This window comes from Lepus europaeus, chromosome 8, assembly GCF_033115175.1.
Source record: "Lepus europaeus isolate LE1 chromosome 8, mLepTim1.pri, whole genome shotgun sequence".
Classification (NCBI taxonomy): Eukaryota; Metazoa; Chordata; class Mammalia; order Lagomorpha; family Leporidae; genus Lepus; species Lepus europaeus.
The window spans coordinates 78,051,956-78,076,025 of record NC_084834.1 but is presented as its reverse complement, the minus strand read 5'-3'; the positions used below and the strand labels follow the sequence as shown (position 1 = coordinate 78,076,025).

Here is a 24,070-nt window from a genome sequence, read left to right as displayed (position 1 = left end):
ATCTTTAAAGGAAAAAATCTAATTTTGAGGAAATGACATAAATATAATATGCTGAGATTTTGGGATAAAATATTTAATCTCTGGAAAACATTTCTCTCCCAATTAATAAATATTTGCTGAGCATATACTATGTGGCAGACCAAGTTCTAAATACCAGGAATATGGAGGTAAAAATCTGGGCTATAGCATTGTCTGCTTGATTATTATATCCTATTGAGAGAAGAATAAAATAACAAAGAAGTGTTTTTTAAAAGTCAGGGAGCAATACACACCATGAGGACAGCTTGAGGAGGGAAAAGGTTAGAGAGTAATTGAGGCTGGGCTGGTTGTGGACACTCCTTTAGGGAGGAGGTTAGGAGGCCTTTTGAAGGCCCTGTCCTAGAGATAGAGTAATGAACACAGGGAAGGGAGAAGCCATGGGAGGGTCTGAGTGATGTGCATTCCAAGCTAGGGCATCTGCAACAGCAACACTGTCTTCAGTACCCAGGGACTCTGCAGGTGTCTAATAAATGTTCGCTGATGATTGAAAGAACATTGAGTTTTGTAAACAACAAGGCAAAGATCCTGCAGTTTATCCTTTGTAGATGTAGTATTCTGTGGATTGTTTTTCTCCCTCAGGTCTTACCGCACTCTAAGAAGATGGTACAGAGTTAAGATGCTGGCTTTCTTAAAGGACAATGTGAAAACTACTCAGAGTTAATTTAATCTATAGCATATTTGTGGGTGTTGTGTTTTAAAACCATTATTTTAATTTACTATATCAAAATCAATAATAACTATAATTTCTTGTTGATAAGCCAATGAAGTGATCTTAAATGCCATTAAAAGCACACTTTGTTTTTCATGAATAAGATTTCTCCAAGGAAAATCTTTTTGTGTTCCACGTGTGCCTATGCTGTTTTCAATGTTCACTAAAATTTGATCTGAAAGCAAAATAGCTTCACATTGCTTAAATATGAGAAATAATTCAGTACAAACAAGAAGATGGAGACCAGTATGATGGATAAGGAAACAAGGACCTCAATTGTCATTCTGTGATTACAGGATCTGAGCACAGCTGGATGTGAGGCCAGTCACGTTCAATCCCAGGAACGTTTTCTGCCAACAGTGGAGAGGAGAAAACTAGCAAGCTAGGAGCATGAATTGCAAACCTCAGGCATCTGCTCTTCAGTTTGAGAGCAAAGGCAGCCAGGCCAGAAATGTAAATTGCTTTCTGGTCAGGCACACCCCTCACCCTAGGAGAGTCTGCCACATCAAAGGTAAGGGGACTTAAGATCTGAGGATGTGTCTCCTCTCCATTTGGGCTACATGATAATTCTGGTGGGTAAACACAAGGCTGCCATTCCAGGTGTTTAACTGCTGGTAAGGCAAGGACATTGGCAACTGGGACCAGGTATGACTAGAGCAATGGCCTGCAAGCCTACTCTGGCAAACATTGATCCTTGTGTTACTGGAGAAGCAAAGGGTTCTTGTCTTCGTTCAAGAAAGAATTCAGGCATGAGACAGACAGCAGGGGAAAGCAACATAGCAAAGTTTATTAGAACAGATGGGCATCTCTCCAGACAGAACCTGAGAGTGCATAGTTTACATTTAGGCTGGGGCTTTTAAGGGGATGGGTCTTGCCTTCCCTCCCCTTCTCCTTCTTCTCCTCCTAAACAAAGGACTTGTTGGATGTAAATATGAAAAATTCCTTTCTGAGTTTTCCCCCTGAAGTTATCAGACAGGGGAAGCCTGGCTGACTTCACCCTGCCTTAGAGGTAGGATGGTTATCAGGTAGAAGGGGCAGGACCCCCTGGAAGGTCATCAGGATCTGTGCAGGACTTTTGAAGTGCAGATACTGGGCTGCACCTGGAAGGTTGTCGGGATGACTTTGAGATGTGGATGCTGGACCTAGATGTCAATGTCAATTCCTTAGGCCTTTGTCACACACACATAAGCTCATTTCTGACTTCCTACCTAACACTTGGACTACTTGATTTCTAGGACAGGGACCTAATCTTTAGTCTAAGGTGACCAAGCCAACGAGGGTCATTCGGGAAGGTCAGAGCAGCACTGACCAATTATTATAAAAGTGTTTCAACATTTTAATCACCTGCATGGCCATGCCAGTGTTTCCCTGCTAAATATCACCCTGATATTTACCCTGCCTCCCTTGCCTCCTCCCACCCTCTGTCCCTCATTTCTTTCCTTCCTTTCTTTTCCCTCTCTTCCTTCTCTTGCTCTAACTTTGTACCATAAACTTCGTGGGAATCAGACATTAATGGCAGTTATCTCCCTTCTGAGAAAGGCAATTTCTAGATAGTTTCAGGAATAAAAAAAATACAGACCTTGTACACGTATTTTTGGCTCTAAAGAAAGCAGAAAAAGCAGAGGGAAGGATATTGATCGTTTTGGGAGGAAGATTTCTCAAGATTAGGAAGGAATGGAAACAAGCAGAATGGTGTGCACTTGGTAGAGGGACCCAGTCAATTCAGCCAGGATGGGTAAGTGAGTGGTATCTTCTCCCAAAGAAGCATGTCAACATCAGCTGTTGGGTATAGTCAAAACAGACCCTCACCCTCATCCCTGAATTACATATTCCTGAAAGCAGCATCACTTGCTAAATGGTTATGGTAAACTCCTACAAATGGAAAAGTGTTGTATTACAAGAGTGACAGAAAAAGTGAGATTAAAAATCACTGTGATGACAAAAATCAGGCATTCTTTATTGGAAGAATAGCAGGGCCTGGAGCTAGAGATAATTAAGAGGCTGCCATACCTGTCCAGACCCATGAGGACTTGTGTCTCTGCTTTGCTGCCAGCAATGAGATGGAACAATGGCAAAGAGAATGCTGGAGACAGGTTGTAGAGAAAAAAAAAAAAAAAAGAAAGGTCCTAGTGACTGATAGGTATAGAGAATGAAGAAAAGAAACAAATAATAGACTAAGTCCTTCTCCCTCCCATGCATCTTCAAGTATTATGGCTGAACATGCGTTGCTTTGGATGAAACAGGAAAACTGAGAGGAAGAAGGTGAGGTCATTTCACTCTGCAGGTGTTTGATATCTAATACATACCATCTCCTGTTCTACATGTGGCAGATACAACAGCCAAGAAGTGTACATTCCAGTCAATGATGAAGTCTGCTGGGTGGTAGGCGTCCTGCTTGTGTAGTTATAGCAGGCATCCGAATGGAAGGGGCTGGATCTCAAATGGGAAGCCAGGAGCATAGATGTACATTCTGGAGTCACCAGTATAGGTGTGATAATTAGAGGCATGGATATTGATCGCCTCTTTATTCATTCACTCCTTTATCCATCTACTCATTGATTGAGCGGACATGCATTTGGAGTGAAAATACGAACAAAAGTCTAGTCTCAGGAGCTGGACTGCCTGGAGGATCAAGGTGCTCTGTGAAATGACCGTGATAAGAATGCCTACATCATGGTTAAATGTACAAACGAAGAGAAGGGAGCAGCAAGTGCCCCACAGCCTAGAGCACATGGAAACTGTGCCAGAGATCAAGTTGCCTGTTAGGGAACATGTGAGGAGGAGGGAAGTAATGCTGGGGACTGCGGAAGGAGAAGTGAGTGGATCAGAGGCCAGACTTAGGTTCAGTACATTATGCCAAGGAATTTTATTTTTTTCAGCCTCTCTTTAAAGAAAGATTTATTTGAAAGTCAGAGCAAAAGAGGGAGAGGGAGAGAGAATTTCTTGCATCCCCTGGTATATTCCACTGAAGCAGTTCTCAGCTGCATAAATGCAGGGCCTGCTGGCTCCTCTCACAGCAGATTCCAGCAATGCTCTCCTCACATTTTACCAGTTCTATGTACTGGACTTAACACAAGCTTTTTATTTGGCTCTGTGATTCATTCATTCAACAAATAATCATAGAGCATCTATTTTCTGTCAGGTACTGTTCTGAGCACTGAGAGTACAGCAGAAATCAAAACATACACAAAAAAAGTCCCTGCTCTTAGGAAGCTCATATCGTACTGTAGCTGACAAGCAACGTGCAAGCAGATACACAATAAGTGACAAAACTGCAAAATATAAGAGAACATCAGGGGACAGAGTGGTGGAGGGCACATTAGACAGTACTGTCAGCAAAGACCTTGTTAATGTTATCTGAGCAGACAGATAAGAAGCAGGGGGGACTAGCAGTGCTACGGGAGATTTGGCAGAAAGAGCATCTATGAAAAACACCGTCCAGAAGTTTGTGTCCCCTCTTCTTGGAGACAAAGCAACCATCTCCTAGGATTTTTCACAACCCCCTAATTCACAGAGAGCAATGCCCTGCACATCTTCATTTCCTAAATTGTCCAATTCCACATGACTTAGGAATAGCATTATTATTATTTTTTAGAAAGCTTTTATTTAATAAATATAAATTTCAAAAGTATAACTTTGGATTATTGTGGTTGTTCCCCGCATAACCACCCTCCTACCTACAAACCCTCCCATCTCCCACTCCCTCTCCCATACCATTCTTCATCAAGATTCATTTTCAATTATCTTTATATACAGAAGATCAATTTAGTATATACTAAGTAAAGATTTCAACAGTTTGCACCCACACAGATACACAAAGATATAAAGTGCTGTTTGAGTACTAGTTATACTGTTAATTCACATAGTACAACAAACTAAGGACAGAGATCCTACATGGGGAATAAGTGCACAGTGACTCCTGTTTTTGATTTAACAATTGACACTCTTATTTATGACGTCAGTAATCACCCTAGGCTCTTGTCATGAGCTGCCAAGGCTATGGAAGCCTCTTGAGTTTACAAACTCTGACCTTATTTAAACAAGGCCATAATAAAAGGAGTATCATTAGTTTTTAAAAAGAGGATCTGTCGTTTACTATTTGAGCCAAATCCTGTATTTGAAGAAAATCAAGTATTTGTTGCAGTAGAGTGAATAAACAAGAAATGTCTGACATAAGGAAGAAGGCCTGTGCTCCAAGTTCTCCTTCCTCTGTTCCCTGACAATCTACCTGACCCCACTGCCTATCCCTAGCACCAACAGCTTTTAACCTTTCTGCACAAAAGTGAACCTCTTTTAGAAGAGCCTGTTACATTGGGGTCTTCTGGATGCTTTCAGCAATTGAAGTCCGACATTCCTGAAGCGGGCTAACACAATACCCTTTTGTCATTGGCTGGACCTGGGAAGTGAAGAGTCTGGGAAAAGAGCAGGTCTACTCCGCTTGACTCCTAGACCATGGCCAAAGAGGTGTGCCTCTCAAAGATGACCAGATGGCAGGAAGCAGGGGTGCAAACCAAGTTGGCTACACTGATTTTCAAAGAACATCTTCCTAACTGCAGTGTACACAATTTGAAGTCCAACATTTTACAAATATTTTGTAATTTTGATTGGGAAATTTCTGATCCTTCAAAGGAAATCTGCCAAAAATCTAATTCTGGTCATTTGATGTTTTCTTTTTTTTATCTTTGCTGAGGTTTGAATAATATTCCAATCTGCACTGTGAATGATGATGAGATTGCACTGAGAACCTTGTGGGGTGTTGGCCGGAGTAACCACACAGAGAAAGAAGAGAAACCAGTTGCCAAGTACAGTGAGCCACTCAGTACCACAGTCCAGGAGATCCCTGGCAGAGGAGTTTCAGGAGTATCACCTGCCCCAAACTGGGTCAAAGTGCCCTCACGGCCTCATTCTGGTGAGTCCCTCTGTACTGATGAAATGCTTCCTTAGACATTTTGCAAACCACTGGGCAGGGAGGGGAGATCTATACAGCTGTTAAAAAATAGCAGCAATAGCCGGCAACACAGCTCACTTGGCTAATCCTTTGCCTGTGGCGCCGGCACCCCGGGTTCTAGTCCTGGTTGGGGCGCCAGATTCTGTCCCGGTTGCTCCTCTTCCAGTCCAGCTCTCTGCTATGGCCCGGGAAGGCAGTGGAGGATGGTCCAAGTGCTTGGGCCCTGCACCCGCATGGGACACCAGGAGGAAGCACCTGGCTCCTGGCTTTGGATCCGCGCAGCGTGCCAGCTGAAGCACACAGGCCATAGCAGCCATTTGTGGGGTGAACCAACAGAAAAGGAAGACCTTTCTCTCTGTCTCTCTCTAACTCTGCCTGTCAAAAAAAAAAAAAAATAGCAGCAGTGATTTTTAAGTAATCATAAAATGTTCTTGCTGAAAGAGAGAGAGAGAGAGACAGACTCATCTGCTAGTTCACTCCTCAACTGCCTGTAACAATTGGTCTAAGCCAAACCAAAGTCTAGTGCCTGGCACTCTCTCTGGATCTCACATGTGGCTGGCAGGGACCTAAGTACTTGAGCCATCACTTGCTGTGTCCTGGGGGCGGGTTAGCAGGAAGCTGGATTGGAAGCAAAGGAGCCAGGACTTGAATCAGGCACCCTGACATGATCTGAATTTAAAGCTGCAGCTTAACTCTGGTGCCAAATGCCTTTGCCTGGAGTCTTTTAAGCAGAGGAAGTAGTGGTTATGTACACAAGAAAATAGGAAAAAAAAAATCATATCTTAGTCTGAAATTTGTAATTTTAAAATCAGTTTCACCAGGTCAAGAAAGCATTTTACATCATCATTTTGAACACTCTGGCCTCAGAATCAGCCCTTAAGGCATTCGGACCTGGCTGAAGAGCCCATGAGAGTATTGTAGGCATGGAAAGCCAAGATACCATGGAAAAGAAAAAAAAGAAGAAGACCTAAATGAAAGATCTCTGTGAGTGAGATCCCAGTGGAAAGAACGGGGCCATCAAAGAAGGAGGTACCCTTCTCCGAAGGGAGGAGAGAACTTCCACTTTGACTATGACCCTATCGGAATAAGATCAAAATCAGCGAACTCTAAAGGCTTCCATAGCCCTGGCAACTCATGACTAGAGCCTAGGGAGATTACTGACACCATGAACAGGAGTGTCAAATTGTTAAGTCAGCAACAGGAGTCACTGTGAACATAGAATTCATTTTTAATATCAACATACTTTTACTACATTGTTAGAATGCAATTCTGTCTATAAATTTCCTAATGTTTATAAGCAGATTCCTAGGTTTTCCTTCATTTAAATTCAGACATAATCTGATCTGTTCAGCACCATGTGTTGGAAATTCTTTTTTCAGTTTAATCTAAATACATTTTCCGTCAATTTCATTTCAGAGCCCAGTAGAAAAATCAAAGAGTGCTTCAAAACTTCCAGTGAGAATCCCTTAGTAATCAAACAGGTAAAGAAATACTTCTGTTATCTATTTAATTGGATTTCCATCATTTCCTCTCTTTTTCTTCACATGCCTTTCTGAAGTCACCATATCTTATAGCTTTATTTAAATATAAATAATGATATAAAATCACATATTCAACATGCACAATTTGAAGTGTTTTGACAAATACATACACAGCTAAGAAACTACCCCTGAGATCAAGGGAATGAAGATATCTATCGCCCCAAAGTTTCTTCATGATCTTGACTCTCCAAATAGAAACATTTATCTGGTTCTATCCTAAAGATTACCACGGAATACTTTGATTTTGTATAAATAGAATGATGTATTTGGTTTCTTTAACTCAGCGTGATTATATTAAGATTTATCCTTGTTGCATATATCAGTAAATAGTTTATTCCTTTACATTGCTGAATAATATTCCATTGTATGATATTCCCACAATTTGTATATTGATTCACCTGCTGAGGAACATTTAGGTTATCATTTTTTGACAAACCAAATTAAACACTGGCATACCAGTCTTTGTGCATAGATATGCATTCTTTTCTCTTGAGTAATACCTAAAGTGGAATGACTAAGTCTGGTAGCAGTTATATGTTTAAAGTTTTAAGAGGCAGCCAGGGGACCAGTGCTGTGGCATACTGGGCGAAGCCTCCACCTGTGGCGTCAGCATCTCATATGGGCACTGGTTTGTGAACCAGCTGCTCCTCTTCTGATCCAGCTCTCTGCTATGACCTGGGAAAACAAAAGATGGCTCAAGTCCTTGCGTTCCTGCACCCACATGGAGGACTGGAAAGAAGCTCCTGGCTCCTGGTTTCAGATCGGCCCAGCTCTGGCTGTTTTGGCCATTAGGGAGTGAATGAACAGATGGAAGACCTTTCTCTCTGTCTCTGCCTCCCTCTGTCTGTAACTCTGCCTCAAATAAATAAATAAAACCTTAGGAAGGAAGGAAGGAAGAGAGCCAAATTGTTTTCCAAAGTGGTTATGCCATTTTACGTTCCTACTGGCAATAATATAACCATAGGTGTTTCCTTTAACACCCTTCCAGAACTTGGTGTTAACAGTCTTTTTAATTTTAGTCAACCTAATGTGTATATAGTGATACCTAACTGTGATTTTCCAGCCAGCATTCCAATAGAGTGTTGCAGGAAATGAACTGCCTAACCTACTATGCCATAACACCAGCCCTTTTCACTCACTTTTAAAATTGGGTTGCTGTGCTCTTTTGTTGTAAAAGTTCTTTATAGGTTCTAGATATAAATCTTTTGTTACATGTACATTTTGAAAATATTCTCTTTGAATCTGAGACTTGCTTTTTTTCTTGTAATGGTGTCTTTTGAAGAGCTCAAGTTTATATAAATGAGACCCAAATTTGTATTTTTTTTAAGATTTATTTATTCACTTAAAACAGAGAGAGAGAGAGAGAGAGAAGGAGAGACAGAGAGAGAGAGAGAGAGAGAGAGAGAGATATTCCATCTGCTGGTTCACTCCCCAAATTGCCACAACAGTCAAGGCTGGGCCAGGCTGAAGCTGGGAGTTTGGACTCCATCCATGTCTCCCACATCAGGCAGATGTTTATGTATTGTATGAACACATGTGATGAGAGCAGACATTCTTGCTTTGTACCTGATGACAGGTAGAATACATTCAGACTTTCATCATCAGATAGCTTACATTATTCATAGATGCTCTTTATATGTATGCTGAAAGATTTATCAGCAATGGGGTGATAAATTTTGCCAAATGTTTTTTCTGTGTTAATTTGAGATGATCTTTTTTATCTTGCATTTTTGGTCTGTTAATATATTAAACCTACTTTGAATTTCTGGTAAAAATCCCACTTGGTCAATGATGTTTTGTCATTATTATATACTAAATTTCATGAAATAGTGTTGGGCATTCCTGTGTCTATGATCATGAGGAATATTCGTCATTTGCTTATCATGTTCTTTTCTGATCTGGATATCAACCTAATGCTGGCTTCACAGAATAAGTTAAGAAAACCTTTTTAATCATTCTAGAAGGTTTTATGTAGAATTGATACTTATTCCTTAAAAGTTTAGAAAAATTCTTTAGTGAAGCTGTGTAGACCTGGAATTTTCCTTAGGTTAAAGTTATAAACAACAGTTTTAGTTGTTTTGTTTTTTTTTTCCCATAAATATAGGCTATTCAGGTTATCTATTTCTTCTTAGGGAGCTTCAGAAACTTGTATTTTTCAGGGAATTTTCCATTCATCTAGCTTGTTGAATTTAGTGAAATAAAATTTTTCATAACCTTTCCTTTTCCATGATCTTACTGTCTTCAGAGGTGTACATTATCTCATTCCTGAAATTGGTAATTCCTAATATTCTTTTTTTTTCCCGATATTGCCAGCTAGAGGTTCATGAGTTTTATTGATTTTCTTTAAGAATTGACATTTAATTTCATTGATTATTTCTATCACTTCATTGACTTTGGCTGATACATAAAGTAGAAGCTTAAGTCACTGATTTGAGACATTTTCCTTTTTTTTTTTTTTAAGAGCAGCTGATCTTTTATTTATTTGACAGATAGAGTTAGTGAGCGAGAGAGAGACAGAGACAGAGAGAGACAGAGAGAAAGGTCTTCCATCTGTTGGTTCACTCCCCAAATGGCCGCTATGGCCGGAGCTGCTCTAATCCGAAGCTAGGAGCCAGGTGCTTCTTCCTGGTCTCCCGTGCAGGTGCAGGGCCCAAGCACTTGGGCCATCCTCCACTGCCTTCCCAGGCCACAGCAGAGAGCTGGACTGGAAGAGGAGCAACCGGGACTAGAACCCAGAGCCCATATGGGATGCCAGCGCTGCAGGCGGTGGATTAACCTAGTGAGCCGCGACGCTGGCCCCGAGACATTTTCCTTTTTAATGTAAGCAGGTGTTATTATATTTTCCAAAAAACACTATTTTGGCTGCATCCTCTAAATTTTGCTATGTTGAGTTTTCATTTTCATTCTATTCAAAATACTTTCTAATTCCCTTTGAAGTTTATTCCTTGACTCATGAGAAACTTTAAATTATGGCATTTAATTTCCAAATATTTGGGGACTTTCCAAATACCATTATGTTATTGATTTCCAATTCAATTCCACTGTTAATAGAGAATATTATTTGTACACTTGAAACTTCTAAAATTTATTGAGATTGGATATATGACCTACAATATGGTTAAATTTGATAACTGTTTAATGTGCCCATGAAAAGAATTTTCACTCTGCTACTGGTGAGTAGAATGCAATACAGTATCAATTAAGGAAAGCTGGGTGATACCGTTGTTCAAGTCTTCTATAGCCATACAGATTGGAAGTCTACTTTTTCTATCAATTATTGAGAAGGGAGTATTAAAATCTCTTTCCATAATTGTGAATTTCTATTCATTTTCATTTGTAGCAATTTTTAATATTTTTGCAGCTCTCTTGTCAAGAGTATAACTGTTTAGATTTAAGTCTTCTTGATGAAATGACTTTTCATTCATTATGAAATTATTGTTTTCATCTCTGATAATGTCCTTTGCTTTGAAATCTATTTTGTTATGGAATTGTTCATATTTTCTATTTATTCTTGAGTCAGTTTATAATATATTATTTTTATAAAAATGTTCATTTCAGCTAAATGTTCAAATTTATTGACAAGGTTATACAAAACATCCTTATATTCTTCTAAAAATATCTGTAGGACATGTAAGAAACAATATTTTAGATATTAATTTTGTTAATTCATATTGCTGTTTCTTGATTAGTTTCAACAGAAATATATCAACTTTATTAGCATATCAAGTAATTTTTGTAATTTTTTTGATCCTCTATGTTTTATATTTGTTCTATTTTGTTAATTTAGATTGCGCTTACTTTTCTCTTTCTATTCACACACATTATTGTACTTCTAACTTCTTCTATCTTTCTAATACAAGGGGGCTTCAAAAAGCTTGTGGAAAAATGAAATTAAAAGATAAGTTTAGGGACAGCATTGTGGCACAGTGGATTGTCACTGCTTGCAATGCTGGCATCCCATATCAGAGCACCAGTTCCAGTCCTGAGTGCTCTGCTTCCTCTCCTGCTCCCTGCTAAAAGTGTCTGGCAATGCAACAGATGGTGGCCTGAGGACTTGGCCCCTGCCATCCATGTGGGAGACCCGGATGAGCTTTGTACTGCTGGTCCAGCCATGGCTATTGGAGCCATTTGTGGAGTGAAATAAGATTTCTCTCTTTCTCTCTCCCTCTCTCTCTCTTTTCTCTCTCCCTTTCTTTCTGTCACTCTCCCTTTCAAATAGTTTTTTTTTTTAAAGGGAAACTTTATTTTAGTCAAAAAAACATTTTGAAATCCATGCATAATTTTTCATAATATACATTCCCATGAACTTTTTGAAGACCCCTTTTACATGTATTTTAAAACTATCAATTCTCAGCCAGCGCTGCAGCTCAATAGGCTAATCCTCTGCCTTGCGGCGCCGGTACCCCGGGTTCTAGTCCCGGTCGGGGCACCGGATTCTGTCCCGGTTGCCCCTCTCCCAGGCCGCCTCTCTGCTGTGGCCAGGGAGTGCAGTGGAGGATGGCCCAAGTGCTTGGGCCCTGCACCCTATGGGAGACCAGGAGAAGCACCTGGCTCCTGGCTTCAGATCAGCGCGGTGCGCCGGCTGCAGCGCGCCAGCCACGGCGGCCATTGGAGGGTGAACCAACAGCAAAAGGAAGACCTTTCTCTCTGTCTCTCTCTCTCACTGTCCACTCTTCCTGTCAAAAAAAAAAAAAACAAAAAACTATCAATTCTCTAAAGACTACTTTAGATACTTTCACATTTTTTGCTATGAAGCATTTTCATTAGCATTGTGCAAAATATTCTGTAATTCTTATTGAAATTTCTTCTTTAACTCCTGGCTCAGTTGCTGGACATATGTATGAAGTATTATTTTTAAGAATCTGAAGCCCAAACTCTTCCTTCCCAAACTTTGTGCTTTCTTATATAGAAAACCAGAGGCCTTATCCATCTAGACCAAACTAAACCAAGTGTAAACCTTGATCCCAGGCTGTATTTTTTTCAGACTACTTCACTTGTAGGTCATCTTCACCTTGAGGATGTAGCCCTTGGGTGGCCTTTATTTGGGCTCTGTCACTCAGACCCTTAAAAGACTTGTCACAAAGAAAGCTCCCATTTTATGGGATCAGACAATGACCTCAGGGTAAAAATGGCCATTGTACTTGTTACAGCACAGGCTTCCTAGTTCCTGCTCACACTTTTATTCACTCTGGTTTTTTAATTTAAAAAAAATTTTTTTAGTTAGTCTTTTTAGTTATGTTTAGTGGGAAGTTTGGACAAAATAATTATTTACTATTCCTCCCCAAAATAAGTCTGCATAATAAATGTTTAAAAAACAATGGCTGTACATAAACTCCAGCTTTATCCTCACTATATGTGTTCTGTCAGTGATGATCATCACAGTCCTAGGTATTGACTCACTCTCTTCTGAATGCCTTTAAGTATCAGTCACTTTTTAAAAATTTTATTTAAGTTAGACAAGTTTCATGTACTTCAAATATACAGATCTAGCAACATAGTGATACTTCTGCAGGTTGTTTTCAACACAGACCCAAGGCTTCTGTAACTCTTCCTGGACTTCAAGCCCTCAAAACCCCCACCTTTTTAAAATTGTTTTTTAATTGCAAACAGTGTTTTTACCTCTTGGAACTAGAAAACAGCTTTTCTCCATCCTCTTAGCAGAGGAAGGAAGTAGCAATGTGCACCCTATAACTGCTTTACAGTCAAAGCATAAAACCTCTCAGCTGTCCTTTCCCGGTCATTAAAGAGAAATCTTTACAACTCAATGGCAGATCTCATCTGTCATGGGATGGTTGTTATCTGCAATGGCAATACAAATAAAGGTAACACATTTAACATCTAAAAATCACCATCTCGGTGCTTAAACGAAGGTTTTCAATGCCTTACTAAAAGTTAATATATACATTGCTATTTGTTCTTGTCTCCAATTAAAACTATGTGATAGAGCTTGGGGGGATTAAAAATAATCTCTATTCACTTTCATGCATCTAAGTAATTACAATACTTCTCACTCATCTTACATTTAATTTTCATGCAAATAGAAGTGGATATAAATGCATGGATTTTTATTATACTCTTGATTTAGGAAGAAAGTAAGGTCACAAAGCCACCATCACCCCCAAGGGTGTACTCCGCTGCTGGATCCTGTTCCTCTGAGGTGATGCCTACCAAGGTGGAAGTCAAAGAGAGCACCGTTCGCATACCTAACTATCTGGACCAGGAAATAAAAGTAAGAGGGAGGTTGATTAAATCCATAACATGGCAACAACATGAGGATACAAATCTGCAATTGCTGTGTTGTTCCAAATGAACTTAAGAAGTTCCTACAATGGGGTAGTCCTTCCTTGCAAGCCTCTTCCTGGGGCTGAGGTAGGCCCAAACACCTCATCTAGAGTCACTGGCCCGTGTCCAGGCCTAGAAGTCTTTTCTCTTTAACATTTTTATTCATGAGTTAGAGACAGAGAAAGAGAGAGAAATTGATGCTGGCTCACCCCTCAAATGGCTGCAGTGGCAATGACCAGGACTGGGCAAGGCTGAAGCTGGGAGCTAGAAGTTTCATCCAGGTCTCTCATGTGGATGCAGGGGCCCAGGGATTTGGGCCATCTTCTGCTGCCTTCCCTGGCACATCAGCAAGGAGCTGGATCAGAAGTGGAACAGCTGGAACTCAAATCAGTGTCCGTATACGATGCTGCCATGGCAGGCAGAGGCTTAACCCACTATACAACAATGCCAATACCCAGGCATGTAACTCTGCGTAGGTCTGGGCCTCACCATGGAAAGATGGGCCCAAGGTTCCTACGCAATGGACTTAGCACACACCTCATTTCCTTCCCCCAATTGAATAATTACTCTAGGTTTTTGCTGCTCAGGGAAGGAATGGGGTAGGCAATCCCATAGCCTCAGCATCTCAATGCTACATTGGCTGTAACCTACAGCCTCCCGAGACCAGAGCAGCATGGGAGTAGTTCCAACGACCATGCTGCTATGCATTTCTGGCTGCTTATGGTGGACTCACAGCCTGTTAAAGGTGATGTAGGCCAAGTCGTAAGTCTGATCACCTGGGACCATGGTTTTCCATGGGGTTCCACCTGTAGGCACTGGCCTCAGGACAAGGACCATTAGGATCTGCACAATGTCAGGTTATACTAGGCTGAATTCTAAAACACTGTTCTGTGCTCAGTTTGGTCCTCCTCTCCCAACAGCTGACTGCAGACTTTTCACTAGGAACATGTAAGTGGGAGGTGGGGGGCAGTATTGTGGTGCAGCGGGCTAAGCTGATGCTTGCAACGCTGGCATATCATATTGGAATGCCAGTTCAAGTCCCAGCTGCTCTGCTTCCAATCTAGCTCCCTTCTAATACATGTGGGAATGCAGCAGATGATGGCCCAAGCACTTGAGTCTCTGCCACCCCTTGGGAGACCTGGTTGGAGTTCCCAGGCTCCTGGCTTCAACCTAGTCCAGCTCCAGCCATTTTAGCCATTTGAGGAGTGAACCAGCATATGGAAGGTCTCTATCTATCTCTACCCCTGACACCCCGTCACTCTGCCTTTCAAATAAAGAAATCTTTAAGGAAAAAAAAAAACACATAAAGGATAATACAATGGAATGCCATTTTGAAGTGCTAAACAGAAAAAAATTTATATTTAATTTTTTAAATGTTAGCTTATTTATTTATCTGAAAGACAGAGACACAGAAAGACAGAGACATAGAAGGATCTCCCGTCTGCTGTTTCATCATCCCCAGTTTATTTTTTTATTTCTCCTATGCTCTCTAGTGCCACTCGTCACAGAGATTTGGCGTCACTAAATCTTGCCAGATCTGATCTTGTGATTCAAGAAGGAAAGGTCTTTTTAGACAAGTACCCATCCATGTTCTTTGTACACACCCTTTCAAGTCACAGCACTTGCAAACTGAGGGTGGATCCTTAATCTTGATTCCTAATCCCATATGTCCAGTGAGAGGTGAGCTTCCTCCTAGTGTGAACTAATGAAAAAGTTCCATCTCATAGCCTGATTAAGGAAGCACCACATCTACTAAAATTTGCTCTGAGCCTTAGAGCGCACAGACTTGTCATTCTAGAATAATGTCAGTGACAAAGGAGAATATCAAGAATAAATTCTACCACTTCACGAAATACATTCAGGACAGGCACTCAGAACTGAAGTTCTGGAAACATTCTGGAAAACTTATTGTTAGAATTGAAAAGTCTTGCAAAAGATAGGATGGCAGAGGACAGCTTTTATGGGAGGTACCAGGGCTAGCATCTTCAGAATCTTTGCTGGATGGTGCTGGATATTTCCAATGCTGAGAATCCATTTTCTGGAGTTGGAAGAAGACTTTTCAACTACAGAAACTTCTATGGTATTCTGTTCTGAGTTTTTTCCAGCCATGATAATACAGGGGATCTCATATACTACTGTTCAGTTAGCTTTATGACAAAAGAAACAAGAAGTAACCTTGAGGATTTAGGGCTACTCTGCTCCAAGAAATCAGGAGATCTTGGAAGACAACTTCTTTTCAGGATTTCAGAGAATGACTTTAATAAATTCCCAAGGGTTGGGTCACTCAGAAAATACTAAGTGGATAGGTACTTTTCTATTTCTCTGATCCAGACTGTACTGGGGCCGTTCGGAACAGCCATAGTTTCCCTGGCACTCAGAAGTCTGGTTTAACAGCCTGGTTTTCCATGCCCCAAGATGCAGAAACAAATACCACAAGGGATTGGAAGCTACTCTGGTACATTGTACACCTATGTAGCTATCCATAACAAAGGGAACTGAGGGGGGTTTCCCAGAAGTTCATGTTCAACTTCCTTTCACCAAGAGGATAATTATGTTCTTTAGGATATGCTTGGTCAGTGAGTGATCTATGAGTTAGAAGCAGCTAGGAATGATGTGCAGTCACTGTATCAATTACAATAGAGACACAGTGGCCTAGAACACTAGAGGACTCTTTTTCTATTTTTGCCATTATCTTCAACTTAATGTAAGATTAAAGTATACCTGTTATATTTGAGTTCATATTTAATGTTATTATATTATTATACCAAACATTATACATATTATTAGACCAAAGTAGTTATTTTTTTTTTCAGCACTTACATGTCACTTCTATATCTCCAGTACCTAGATCAATGTCTGGCCCAAATGTTTATTGAGTTAAAAATAATTCAAGGTTTGAGGTAGACTAGAAGAAAGGGCGTTACAGCATGCCAGCAAGAATTGCTGTTCCTTTAGACTGAATCAAAGCAATGGGGATAAAGAGAAATGGAGAGATCTCAGAAGCAACAAGAAGGTAGAATTTAATGAATCTGTTGTTTGGCAGTATCTGGTAGGAAATGGGAAGACAGTTGTCCAGGAGGAATCGCAGCCTCTGGCTTGGACAGTTCATGGGTGCTGGTGCAATTCACTGACATGGGAATCAGGAAAAATAGTAAGCTTGCAGTGGGTTTTAGAGAAAGAAATATGGATTTATTTTAGCTATTTTCTGTCTAAAGTACTTTTGTATTCTATATATAAATGGATGCATCTGATAGGCAGATGAGTATGTAGGACTGAAGTACAGTACATACATAGGAATTCCAGATAAGTCTAAACCCCAGCAGCAGGCACAATAAAGTGCAAACTGGAAAATTCATTATAGGTACTTACCTAATAATTCCTTGTACTTTATTTTCATGACTGTTATGGTCCACTTTTTTTTTTTTTTTTTTTGACAGGCAGAGTGGACAGTGAGAGAGAGAGAGAGAGAGAGAGAGTGAGGGAAAGGTCTTCTTTTTGCCGTTGGCTCACCCTCCAATGGCCGGCGCGCTGCAGCCGGCGCATTGTGCTGATCTGAAGCCAGGAGCCAGGTGCTTCTCCTGGTCTCCCATACAGGTGCAGGGCTCAAGCACTTGGGCCATCCTCCACTGCACTCCCGGGCCCTGGCAGAGAGCTGGCCTGGAAGAGGGGCAACCGGGACAGAATACGGCACCCCAACCAGGACTAGAACCCGGTGTGCCGGCGCTGCAGGTGGAGGATTAGCCTATTGAGCTGCGGCGCCAGCCTATGGTCCACTTTTAATAGGATTAAGTGTTTCATATTTCTATCTCCTCTATTACCTACACTCAGCCTGTAGTCTAGATTTTTTTTTAAAAAAATCTGTAGTGTCTGCTGATAATAACTGATAGACAAAGAAGGAGGTACCTTTTTCTGAAGGGTGGAGAGAACTTCTACTTTGACTGTGGCCTTGTCTAAATAAGATCGGAGTTGGTGAACCCAAGATGTTTCCATAGCCTTGGCTATGACAAGAGCCTAGAGTGATTATTGACGTCATAAATAAGAGTGTCAATTGTTAAATCAACAATGGGAGTCATTGTGCACCTACTCCCCATGTAGGACCTCTGTCCTTAATGTATTGTACTATGTAAACTAACGGTAAAACTACTACTCAAACAGTACTCTATACTTTGTGTTTCTCTGTGGGTGCAAACTGTTGAAATCTTTACTTAGTATATACTAAGTTGATCTTCTATATAGAAAAGTAATTGAAAATGAATCTTGATGAAGAATGGGATGGGAGAGGGAGTACGAGATGGGATGGTTGCGGGTGGGAGGGAGGTTATGGGGGGAAAGCCACTATAATCCAAAAATTGTACTTTGGAAATTTATATTTATTAAATAAAAGTTGAAAAAATAATAACTGAATTAAAAATGAGAGAACAATCCAACATGGGAAGCGGAATACACAGCAGACTCATAGAATGGCAGATGCCCTAAACAGCAGTCTGGCCTCAGAATCAGCCCTTATGGCATTCAGATCAGTGTCTTGGAAAGCCAAGACACTGTGTTAAAAAAAATGGCCTAAATAAAATATCTCTGTGAGTGAGATCTCAGTGGAAAGAATGGGCCATCAAAGAAAGAGGTACCTTTCTCTGAAGGGAGGAGAGAACTTCCACTTCGACTATGGCCTTCTCTGAACAAGGTCAAAGTTTGTGAACTCAAGAGGCTTCCATAGCCTTGGCAGCTCATGACAAGAGCCTAGGGTGATTACTGACGTCATAAATAAGAGTGTCAATTGTTAAATCAAAAACAGGAGTCACTGTGCACTTATTCCCCATGTAGGATCTCTGTCCTTAGTTTGTTGTACTATGTGAATTAACAGTATAACTAGTACTCAAACAGCACTTTATATACTTTGTGTATCTGTGTGGGTGCAAACTGTTGAAATCTTTACTTAGTATATACTAAGTTGATCTTCTGTATATAAAGGTAATTGAAAATGAATCATAATGAAGAATGGGATGGGAGAGGGAGTGGGAGATGGGATGGTTGCGGGTGGAAGGGAGGTTATGGGGGGAAAAGCCGCTATAATCCAAAAGTTGTACTTTCGAAATTTATATTTATTAAATAAAAGTTAGAAAAAAAAGAAATAAACTACAAAAAAAAATTAAAAGTCTCAAGGGAGGACTCTGAATGACCAATGGTAGCAATATTCCTATCCTGTTAGGCTAAGCACTGTGCTCAAGGAACTGAGGTGCAATGCTGAATTCAGCTCCGATCCCATCCCTCTCCACTAAACTGTGGAGAGCAGTTCTGTGATTGCCAGATACCCATCGACCCCATGGTGCAGTGGGAAAGGATCAGTTCCCCAAAAGAAGGAAATGGTGCTACCAGAAGGGACTGGTATTGAACAGACAAAACAAGAAAAAACACTGCACTGCCTAAAGCTAAGTTATCTCACGTAGTAGGAACGTTGTTTTGCCAAAACTCTGCAGTGTGCTATTTGAAATCTAGCTTCCAGGCTGAAATCCTAGTTGACTTAATTGTGTATCATATACAGTGACGTGAGGAACCTTAGAAGCAGGTACCATTTACTTGCTCCCCATGTAACTCTCATCTTCCTTGTCAGATCCTGGCAAAGCTCTGTGACATTTTACATACGGATTCTCTGGCAGAAGTTCTCCAGTGGCTGCTTCATGCAAATACAAAAGGTGAGATTAAGATAAGTATCTACAAACACTGACCTGAAACTGGGAAGACGCGCATAGTGATGTTTTTCTACCTTGGATTTTTCAAAGATAATGTTACAATATCAGAATATTGCAGTGTTTCAGTATCAGAATCATCACAGGCCTGTATTATTCACGTGCAAGCATGCTCATCACTCATGAACCCCAACTTCACCGTGCCTCACACTGAATTCATTTGAGTAACATGAAACACTTGTGTCTAGGGCAGCCTTATGTTCATCCACAGCTGGTTTGTGCTTTCCCAAAGTCCGTGCACTCTGGCTTTTCCTGAGCACTTGCCCTGGCCTGCTGTGAACCCTGAATGCAGAACCAGCTTCTTTCCTTAGGGGTGGATGGCAGTAGATCCAGACAGTTCTGCCAATTCCCTCTCCAACAAACCCCACCCCACCTCAATCCATCAGCTCAGTCACTTCCCAGCCTCCCTTCTGCCTCTCATGGCCTGTTTCATGAAAACATTTGCCATTCTCAAGCAGGACAGCCTAAGTGACAGAGTAGCCATTGTCAAATCAACCTGGTCTTCAGACTAAGGCAAAACCTTGGAGGTGGGGCCTGAGAATTTGCATTTTTTTAAAAAAGATTTATTTATTTATTTGAAAGGCAGAGTTAACAGTGAGAGGGAGAGACAAAGATTAAGCCTTGGTCAGGCTTAAACCAGGAACCTGGAACTCCATATGGGTCTTCCACAAAGGAGTAGGGGCTCAAGAACTTGGACTATCTTCTGCTACTTTCCCAGGCTCATTAGCAGGAGTGGAATCAGAGGTGAAGCAGCCGAGACTGTGGGCACTCATACAGGATGCCAGCACCATAGGTGGCAAATTAGCCCCCTGTGCCCCAAAGCCGGCAATAGAATTTGCATTTTTAACAAGTTCTCAGGTGATATTGACAATGTTGGTCTGGGGGCCACTGCAGGAATCACTGCGCTAATCAGTGTTAGGAGGGACCCGTGTGTGCGGGGACATGCTACTGTTTACAATGAGAGACATTTTGATATAGCACCTTACCCTAGAAATTCAGGAAGACTCTTCAGGCAATGAGCAGTACTTGATAAGCAATTAGTCTGTTTCCTTTTTAAAAGAATGTAACATTTAATGCATCACACAAAAAATAAATGCTTATGGTTGAGAGAAAAGTACAGATAAACCACAGAAAAATGGTAAGAAAGAACAGGAATAATCAATAAAATTCACAAGACATAATTTCAATGGGTACTTTGATGTAATCCTTCTTGATATGCTTACAACCACTTATTTAACTATTAGTCTGTATTTTAACGTGCCCCATTGTACTTATTACATTTGTATAGATAAACATATTATGTGACTACTGTTATATTTTTGACAGTAGCCTATAAAGCTGGCTTTTGTACTCAGTATTTTAGAATAATTCCATTGCAATTCAGGGCCAAGTACCACAGTGAGTTATTTACTCTGGGCGCCCTACAGTGTCACAGGTCAATAGAAACTAGGTTGAAGTAAACCAATTTTTATGCTGAAATCTCTACATACAAAGGTACCTAACCCAGATAGTAGATTACTGCTCTTTCACACTGGGATGCTAGATGAAAGAACTACTCTTGTGCTTCTAGGGGAAATAATAATGACAACTCCACTTCCCACTTCAACTTCCTTTTCCCTTTTAAATCAGAAAAAGAGTGGGTCTCAGCCGTGATTCATTCTGAGCTGGCTGAGGTGAACTTGTTGCCTCATCACAGAAGAAATACCATGGTTGAACCAGCCACAGAGAATGGGAGGCCAAAGATGGTTAAATCACCCTCAAATTCACCTGCAAAACCAAAAGTGCTGACCAGACCTAGCGAAACACATCAACCAACCAGGTAAATTAGATTTAATGGCCTTCTAGAGGGACGAGGGCACATGAAGACTTTAGAATCTCTTGTGTTTGTCCCTCAGAATGCAAAACATGCTGAGCTGTTAAGTCTCCTTTTTATCCAGTGAACAGCCGCGACACATTTGTTATCTTTTATTCTCAGAAGTGTAATATGAAAATTGTTCTCAATCTTACTGTTCAGAATAGGTTGTAGAGACTATGACTGTCTATCTCTTTGAGGAAATTCCCATGCTGCTGGGGGCATTGCATGAGCAGTCACCTAAAATCTAAGAAAATACAGGCTTTCTTTCTTTTTTTTTTTTTAATTTAACTAAAAACAGAAGCACAAAAGGAAATTAAATTGTATTTTTATGGTTATTTTCTAATTTGTTCATCCCACACTGGTATCCATTTTGATGTAGAATAATGCAAGATGAAAATCATTGTTTAACTTAATTTTCTCTGGCATATTCCTGGGGGCTTCCAGAAAGAAAAAGTAACTACTAAGAGAATTGGACATTATTTCAGGAGAAATTTTTCTTAACCCTGTAATTTCAATAATAGGAGATAAATACATATTTGTGTATTATAACATTATAGTGAGAGAATGTATAAGTGGAAAGAGAAAATCTTATGCTTTAATGTTGAAAATTAAGCAAAGCATTAAGTCAGAGAAAATAAATATTCACAAAACATGTCACTGTAGAAAGCATTAAGACAGAAAAATTTTTTGAGTTGCAATTTGTCTCTACCTTGGAGTTTTCATAAAATCAGAAACTGGAAGATAATAAGGGTCATTTTTTTCTACCTTAGCAACTAACATATGATATGTTAGTGATATTAATCAAAGAAAATTAATTTTTATTGGGAAGATAATTTAAATACTATTTGCATTAAAAACAAAGAATTTGGATAGCATATTTAAGATACATATGCAATGAGGTAGTCTAGAAAACACTTTTGAAATTCATTTTTCTTTCTCCAATTAATTTAGGGTGTTAAATCAAGGACCTGAAGGAAATAAGGAAGCATCAAAAGGTTAAGTAGAGTTTGTGATAATTACTGAGTTGATATAAGAAAACCAGTAAGTACTAATTATTTAGAAGCCTAAATTTTAAGGATCTGTGTTTTTAAAGGGAAAACAGTACAATAGTGATTTCCAGCACAACTCTCAAGGGGCAGCATCTGTTGAATTTCTCCTAGAGATAAACTTGAGGTAACTTTACCACTGTTTTGATAGGCACAGTGCTTTATCAGGGACACAATCTTTGGGAAGCAAAGGAGCAGGACAACAGGAGCTATAGGTTCTGCCATGCTAATTCAATAAGAAGGGAACACATGCATCAACCTAACAAAAAAGCAAGGGTCTCAGAGTTTTGGTTGTTCACAGCTCAACTGTCACGGAACTAAATGATTTCACTGGCAACAAAATCAACGAGAAGAGCAAAATGGCAATCAACCACAAGCAGGTGCCCTATGAAACACCTGAAATGCAAAAGAAAAGAGCAGTTTTTTGTGTCTCGCTTGTCCAACTCCCAGAGGCCCATCCCAGCCTATATCTGGTGAGAGAGAGAGAGAGAGAGAGAGAAAGAGAGAGAGAGAGAGGGAGAGAGAGAGAGAGAGAAAGAAAGAAAGAAAGAAAGAAAGAAAGAAAGAAAGAAAGAAAGAAAGAAAGAAAGAAAGATTGAGAGAGAAAGCTCCATCCACTGGTTCACTCTCCAAATGCCTGCAATGGCCAGGTCTGAGGCTGGGCTGATGCCAAAGCCAAGAGCTGAGAACTCAATCTAGGTTACCCAATGGTGGCAGGAACCCAACTACTTGTATAACCAGTACTGGCTCCCAGAGTCTGCATTAACAGGAAGCCAGAATAGGGATCTAGAACTGGGGATCAAATGTGTGGGACACAAATATTAACCACTAGGCTAAACAAACATCTACTCCTTCTTTTAAAACAAGCACAGTAATAACTATAGAATAAACACGAAGTATATCTATAAGCCTCAAAAATCTGTCTTGTTATTTCTACAAGTTCCACTTGTACCAGGCATATTATAGTTATCAATTAGAGTTCCCTCACAGTCACTCTGTATCCCAGCAGGTTCCAGAGGGATTAATCAAATCCAAAGAAGGCTCTTTATGCTAACAGGCAATAAGTGTACTTTAGAAATTAGGAAGTACTTCACCACTCTAACTACAAGTACAACATACTGTGTCTGGCCTTCCCTACCCAATTCCCTACGCTAGAACTAAAAAATCGTTAACAGTAATGCTTTTCTATTATTCAACTTCATGTATATCTGTAGGTTCCACATATATTTTACCGTTTAGACACATGGACTTTTTTGTGTGTAAAAATATCCCAGATCATACCCATGTTTCTCCATTGTTGATATTCAGCATCTCCCCAAATCCCTCCTCCTACTTGGGCACAACCATGTAGGTCTTGCAAAAGTCATATATGTACACTAATTTGTTTTAACTTGTTTGTCTATTCTATCATTTCATCTGTCAGGAACATAGACCTCTTTTCTCTCACTGGTCTCATCCTTGTCTACCACCCTTACCTATCACCTATTCTAGATCTTTACTACCCAAGTTATGGTTGCCTATAAGAGTGAAAGAACATGTTAGAGAACAAATAGCGCATTAAAGGAAGGACGATGACAATATTTTCTGTTATGAATTTTGAGTATCTGATTCACCTAAACTTCATATATGTATATGTGTATATCATTTGCTATAAGACATGACAGAAGTTATATTTCATGTCTCAATTACTGTCTTGTTTAAATTTCTTTCTAATGCAGGGGCTGAGAGTAAGTCCCAGTTATTTATAAGAAGAAGTAAGATGAAAATTCCAGTTGTTGAATATTTCAGCAAGCCCAAGTCTCCTCCCAGGCCTAACACTCAGGACGGTGGATCAATAAAACTAGGGTCAGCAAGGAGTGTACAACAAGGATACAACATCTGTCCCCAAAGAGCATCTTACCCTTGA

General features: G+C 40.2%; 1 protein-coding gene across 1 annotated transcript; it reads left to right on the top strand.

Moving 5' to 3' along the window:
• The first annotated feature begins 1,138 nt into the window (after positions 1-1,138).
• On the top strand, positions 1,139-24,070 carry C8H4orf17 (chromosome 8 C4orf17 homolog). The gene is made up of 8 exons (XM_062198908.1): positions 1,139-1,259; positions 5,439-5,657; positions 7,113-7,177; positions 13,323-13,466; positions 19,128-19,209; positions 20,893-21,082; positions 22,070-22,113; positions 23,883-24,070. Exons 1-8 carry the CDS (start codon positions 1,139-1,141, stop codon positions 24,068-24,070), a joined length of 1,053 nt encoding a protein of 350 aa, XP_062054892.1.

Excerpts from the sequence above, each read along its gene's own strand:
- C8H4orf17 (XM_062198908.1), top strand. The coding sequence starts at position 1,139 with ATGAATTGCAAACCTCAGGCATCTGCTCTTCAGTTTGAGAGCAAAGGC. Across the intron at positions 1,260-5,438 it reads GAGAGTCTGCCACATCAAAG|GTTTGAATAATATTCCAATC; the intron begins GTAAGGGGACTT and ends ATCTTTGCTGAG. Across the intron at positions 7,178-13,322 it reads ATCCCTTAGTAATCAAACAG|GAAGAAAGTAAGGTCACAAA; the intron begins GTAAAGAAATAC and ends CTCTTGATTTAG.